This window comes from Eurypyga helias, unplaced genomic scaffold (assembly GCF_000690775.1).
Source record: "Eurypyga helias isolate BGI_N326 unplaced genomic scaffold, ASM69077v1 scaffold14235, whole genome shotgun sequence".
Lineage (NCBI taxonomy): Eukaryota > Metazoa > Chordata > Aves > Eurypygiformes > Eurypygidae > Eurypyga > Eurypyga helias.
In genome coordinates this window covers 26,828-32,787 of record NW_010252159.1, presented here as the reverse complement: position 1 = coordinate 32,787, position 5,960 = coordinate 26,828, and the positions used below count along the sequence as shown (strand labels likewise).

The following is a 5,960-nucleotide window of genomic DNA, read 5'->3' as shown; positions in this document are numbered from 1 at the left end:
GGTGGGGAGGTGAAGCCGTTCATGGTGGTGCAGAGCAGGGCAGCCGTACCTGCACTTTCTCACCTCCCCCGGACACTTTGGAGATGTAGCCCATGATGTATTTTGCTGCCACCGTTTTCCCAGCCCCGCTTTCTCCGCTGTGCAAATGTCAAAGCAGAGGAGTTGTGAAACGGCCCCGCCAGAGTCGCCCATCCTGGGATGCTTCGGGGTAGGGTGCTGGAAGCAGGGCTGGAGGGGGATGGAGGGTGATGGGGGCTGTGGCCTCCCTCCTGCCACGTACTCTGAGCGTGTGGCAGCGCTGACGCTGGGGACGGGGCTCCGGGGTGCTCTGGGATATAAGTGGGGCTGGAGCAAGGCTGGGTGAGGAGCTGCTCCAAGAGGAGATGTTGGATTTCTTGCTGCTAGATTTTGGAGGGGAGGAGGGAGAGTTGGGAGCCTCAAGGGGAAGTCTCTGGCCTTGCCCCACATCCTGACCATTTCCCTTGCAACACTCAGCCGGAAAGGTGCCTTGCACAAGGCTCGGTCCCTGCCCGGTCCCAGCCCCAGCTGGTGCCCACTGCCGAGCACACCGGGGCCCCCCCAGGCACCCCCATGTGCTGGGTCCCTCAGGACCCACCACTGGGCTTAAGTTGCCTCTTGCCACTGCCTGGCTGCCGTGTTTAGCTGGGAATGTCCCCAGGGCGTGAGAAGGGGTGACGGGGGAAGCCAACCCAGGAGCAGTGGCACTGGGTCCCCATCTGCACCCCACGTACCCCCTACCTGATGATGACGCACTGGTTCTCCCCGTCGATCAGCATGTTGCGGTACATGTTGTCGGTCAGGGCGTAGATATGGGGAGGATTTTCATACTGAGCCTAAATGGGGGACAAGGACAGCAGCGCTGAGCACAGAGCAGCCATCAGCTCCCCGCCCTGAGCCCCCTCCCCAAATCCCTTTACTCTGCCCACGCGTTGCACAAGGCAGTGGCACAGAGCAGGGATGGGGAATCAGTCTCTTGCCACAAACATGAGCTCATCAGCAGCATGTCAGATGTTTTTTCGACTCTCCCCTCCTCCTTGGGAAGCTCATTGTGGCAGAACCAGTCACTCAGGCTGGATTTGACCATGTTTGGGTTGCTTTGGTGTGTATTTATGAGCTGAATTTCCCAGGAATGTGGATTTGCTCCTTGAGTCTTGTTACTGACTTTCCATCAATGTGTCTGGGAGCACTGACCTCCGCAGCACCCGAAGGGCTGGTGGGGATGGGGACACCCATGGGACACCCCCAGGTGTTTCACACCAAGTTAAACCCAAGGAACCCGTGGCCGACCCCGGCAGCCGGCGCGCAGCAGCCTCACCGCCCCCTGGTACAGCTCGATCTCCCGGTCGGTGAAGTACGGCATCTGCTTGAAGGGGTTGACGGAGATGAGCACCGGCCCGATGTAGGTCTGAGCAGCAGGTTAAGGGCTGTGTGTTCTTCCCCACAGCCCTCCTCCCGCTGCCCCTTCCGGCCCCCCAGGCAGTGTCCGTGAGAGCAATGGCAGGAAGGTGGCTGGGGGGCCGCTGGCAGCTGCGCCAGGAATACCACGAGGGTTTCAGCTCAGGTTCAGGCAGAGCTGCTGCCGTCACTTGGTGCTCTCCCAGCCACGGGTCCCCAGGGCTTCACTGCCTCTGCCCCAGGGTGTCCCCCGCAGCGTGACCGGCACAGGGTACAGCAGGAGCATCCCCTTGGCTCCCTGGCCTCTGGCTGAGGGTGGGCTCCAAAGGCAGCGTTTCTACCATCCCACAGCTTCCTGGAACTTGCCCTCTGCTCAGCTGCTCATGCTCCATCTGCAGCTTCTTCAGCCATCTCCATTTTACAACCAGGGAAACTGAGGCACAGAGAAGTGAGAAACCGCCAGCTCCTGCCATTCCTTGTCCACCCAGCCACTCCACTTCCCTCAGCCCCTGCCTGCAGCCTCTCCGAGTCACCTGGGTGTGGGCAGGGGAATGGAAAAGTGGGGAATGATGCAGCAGCAGGATGGGGATGAGCCCCAGTGCCCTGGGGCAGGTGCTGGGGCGATAGAGCGGTGCCAGTGCCCTCGATGTCCTATTTGCAGCCCACCTGAGAGCAGGGTGGGGGAAGAGCAGCCGAAGGGCAGGAAGAGAGGGCCTTTTCTGGGAAATGCAGAAGCGTGGGGTGTTGAGTCACGGCTAGACAGGGGCCCTGTGCATAGCAGCACAAAAAAAAAAGGAAGAAACAGGCTGCATGGGGTATTTTTTCCTCCTTCTCCAAAAAAAAGGCAACCCCAAAGCCAACCCCTAAACACATTTAAAGCCCCAGGGCTTCCGAAAGAGCAAGGAGGATGGCTGCGTCACCGCTGCCCCGGGACTGAGCATCGCCTTGTAAGGACAGAGGCGCATCTTCAGGGAAACCACAGCCGCTCGAAGCGTGAGCAAGCGGCTCAGCCCGTGCTCAGTCCCACGGGCCCCGAGCCCGGCTCTGCACGGCAGGATTTTGTCCTCTTCCCCGCCACAGCTGGTCACCCACTGGAGCTGGGGTGCAGGTGAAGTGTGTGCGATGGTGTCAGGGTGCTGAGCCGGCCGCATCCCCAAGCAGGCATGGGGTGAGCAAGGCAAGGGCTCAGCATCTCAAACTGTGGGCAAGGGGACACCTCCCCACCCCACCGTGGGGCCTGAGAGAGGAAGAGCCACAGGCACAGTGCTCGGCAGTGATGGAAGGGAGTGGAAGCCTCCCCACTGGGGGATGGTGTAGTGGGGGCAAAACTGGGCAGAATGGGAGCTTTGCACCTTGTGCTGGCCTGGTGGTGTCCCGTGTGGCCTGACACTAGTGTAGGGTCATGGGTGGCACCTCCTCCCCATGTCTGCAGGGATGCTCCTGCTCCTCTCCGTGTTTGCTGTGGGTGCAGAGCAGCCAAGGCGTGCTGTGGGCATCAGGGCGGTGGGTGACAGCAAGAGGGGATGATGGCCACTGGGGCCCAGCCCCTGGCACAGGCAGGCGGGACTCCACTGCGCAGGAGCAGTCGGAGACAGCAGGTGAGGGGCTTTCTCAGCGCCCTTTGCTTATGGCTTTGTGGGCAAAGGGAGGACCAAAGTGGGTCCAGGGGCACAGCAGGATGGGGGTCATGGCTGCAGCGTCTCTGCTAAGTGCAACTGGTGGCATTCCCTCGGCCAATCCCAGTCTTGTCCCAGTGTTCCCATAGCTTTGGGACAGGACTCTCAGCAAGCCTTGGGGCTGCCCCAGTTTGACCCAAAGCCTTGGAATGCAGCCCTGCTGCCCCCCAGCCCTGTCCCTGCTGTCCCAGGAAGGATACAAAGATGTAATCGTCCATAAAACGCTTCTTGAGGTTCTCCACGATGGCCTCCTCGGAGATCTTGGAAAGCAGCACCATGTCGTCCACGCCGCTCTGCTTGACATTGTGGCTCTGCCAGTGGAAGCGCTCCTTGCTGCCCTGTGGGGAGAGGGCCACAGCCACTGCACCACAGCCACCCCGATGGAGGGGGCTCCCAGATCCCCTGAGCTGCTGGCCCCTGCCCCAGCTGTGGCTCCAGAACAGGCACCTTCGGGTGGTGCGGAGGGGTGTTTTGGCCATGCTGGGACCTGGCAAAGCTCAAAATCCCAGCGCCGCTGCATCTGGGCTTGCCCCATCCCCCAGGCCAGATCCAGCCCCACTGCAGGTCTGGCACCTGGGAGGGGAGCAGACGGGGCACTGAGCCCGCGGGTGTCTTTGTAACACCACCCCTGCTCGTTACTCACATAACGAAGGGCTAACGAAGAAATTGCTGCACTCGTTCTCCTTATGAGTCAAAGGGGCAGCAAAAATAACACAGGGGAACGGCAAAAATTTCAGCCCCCACATCCCCTTTGCACTGGGGCTCCCGCCCCCCCCCCCTTTCCTCCCTGCACAGGAAGATGCCAGCACCCACTTTCCAGCTGCCCCCCAACTTGCCCAGCTCTGTGCTCCAGGGCTGTGGGGCAGCAGAAAAACTGTGAGGTGTGATTTAAGCCTTTGTGGGGCTAAACAGAGCCCTGGGCTGGGCTGGGAGGGTAGGATCCCACACAAAAAGGAAACTACTCAAAGCCCCCCCCCCCTTTCCTCCCTGCACAGGAAGATGCCAGCACCCACTTTCCAGCTGCCCCCCAACTTGCCCAGCTCTGTGCTCCAGGGCTGTGGGGCAGCAGAAAAACTGTGAGGTGTGATTTAAGCCTTTGTGGGGCTAAACAGAGCCCTGGGCTGGGCTGGGAGGGTAGGATCCCACACAAAAAGGAAACTACTCAAAGGCCGCTTGCCCTCGATGCTGCAGAGGAAACCTGCTGAAAGAGATGTGGTGCCCGTGTGGGGACACCCCACCCGGACCTGCCCGCGGCAACTCTGCGCCCGTCCTGCAGCCCCCACGTTCCGCTTTCACCCCAGTGCTCCCGGCACCGATTTCACTTCTCCCCCTCTCGCCCCCGGCCTCTTACTCTTTCCATTTCCCTTTTCTCCTCTTCCCCTTTTTCTTCATTTTCCTGCTGCCTCTCAAGATTTCAGGCCTCCAGACCCCAACGCCTTCTCACCCTCCTGTTTACCCCGATTTTCGCAGGCTCCCCGCAGTTCCCCGCACCCGTCCTCGGATGCTTGGCACCACCTGGCGCCATGGCAATGGGGGACAGGGGGACTGGCGTGAAGCACAGAGGAGCTCAGCGGCACCGTGCTGCTCCCCTCAGCTGTCTCCTTCCCTTGGCTTTGCAACCCAAAGTGCCATCCACATTCCCCAAAACCCCAAGTGCAACTCAAGCCCCCATAGCCAGAGGAGGGGCTTTCAGCTTCTTTGTCCCACCACCATCCCTTGGGATGCGTGGATCTGGGTCAGCTCAGGGGGTCCAGGGCAGATCAAGGCTGCTCACACAGCCGGAAACCGTGCAGGGAGCTTCTCCTCTTCCTCCTGTTGGTTGCTTATGGGCCTTTTTCTTGCCTTCCCATCCTCTTCCTCCCCTCCATCCTAGTAAGCCACTAGAAGAGCCACCTGGAAAAACGGTGACAGGCTGTCATGTGATCCAGGTCACTGTGCTGTCACCCAGGGAGCAGTCGGTCACCCCAGGAGCTGCCCAGCTTCAACCCAACCTGGCCAAATCCTCGTGCTTCAGGTGGAGACAAGTGGGTGCCTTGCCCCCTGCTCACCACCCCAAGCTCTCTGGCACAGGCACCCTGGGCTCACATGGCTGGTTATGGTGCCAAATTAAAGCGTTTCTGCTCTGACACCCGGAGCTTCTCCTTCGCTCAAACAACTGCTCAGAGCTGTCAGCGGCGCGCACGTGCCTTCACGACACCTCCTCTTCCTCCGGCGCAGGTTAGGTGCTTTCCTGGCTTGGCTGGGGAACCTGATGCAGCACAGCTGCAGGGAAAACACCCGCTCGCTTTAAATGAAGGTTTTGTCCCGGATATCTGCAGGGCCGTGGGTGTTTCCGCCCTGTTTCTGGGAGCGCAAAGCCTGCCTGGCTTTCCTCAGCACATCCCGAGGGGTGGCATGGCGTGTTCGCAGAGCCAGAGCTCAGTAAGCTGGGTAAAATCTTGTGAGCAGGATGAAGCGGAATGATGCTCCCCCAAACCTGTGGCATAGTCCAGGCTCAGCACCCAGCGAGCTCTTGCGGGACGGGGCCGCAGGCAGCATCGCTGCGGGGACCTGGGGCACAAACTGAATTTGCTTGCAGATGTTTGGGGCAGCAGTTCTCGAGTCCTCTCCTCTGTCCCAGGCCAAAGCAGGGGATGATCCTGAGAGCAGCAGCTCAGCCTCCGCTGCAGGGGTCTCCAGGGAAGGGACTGATGGACTGCCAGGACCAAACTCCGTGAGGCCTTTCTGTCCTCAGGCTGAGTGGGGAGCAACTTTCAGCAGCCCTTGACCTGGGCCTCCAGGTCCAGTTTGCAGCTGCTTTGCACAAGGGACCTTTTGATGGGTGCATGTGTGGGGAGCCCCACCAGGACCGCCCCCGGCGAGGGATGC

At 60.6% G+C, this 5,960-nt stretch overlaps 1 protein-coding gene across 1 annotated transcript in view; it reads right to left on the bottom strand.

Annotated features, from left to right (window-relative positions):
* LOC104510123 (unconventional myosin-If-like) overlaps positions 1 to 5,960 on the bottom strand; it is a gene marked incomplete at its 3' end in the record, with an annotated part of 14,368 nt that overhangs the window by 6,952 nt on the left and 1,456 nt on the right. The window contains 4 exon segments of the mRNA XM_010152274.1: positions 50 to 137; positions 760 to 854; positions 1,337 to 1,426; positions 3,293 to 3,430. Coding sequence (XP_010150576.1) covers positions 50 to 137; positions 760 to 854; positions 1,337 to 1,426; positions 3,293 to 3,430 — 411 coding nt within the window.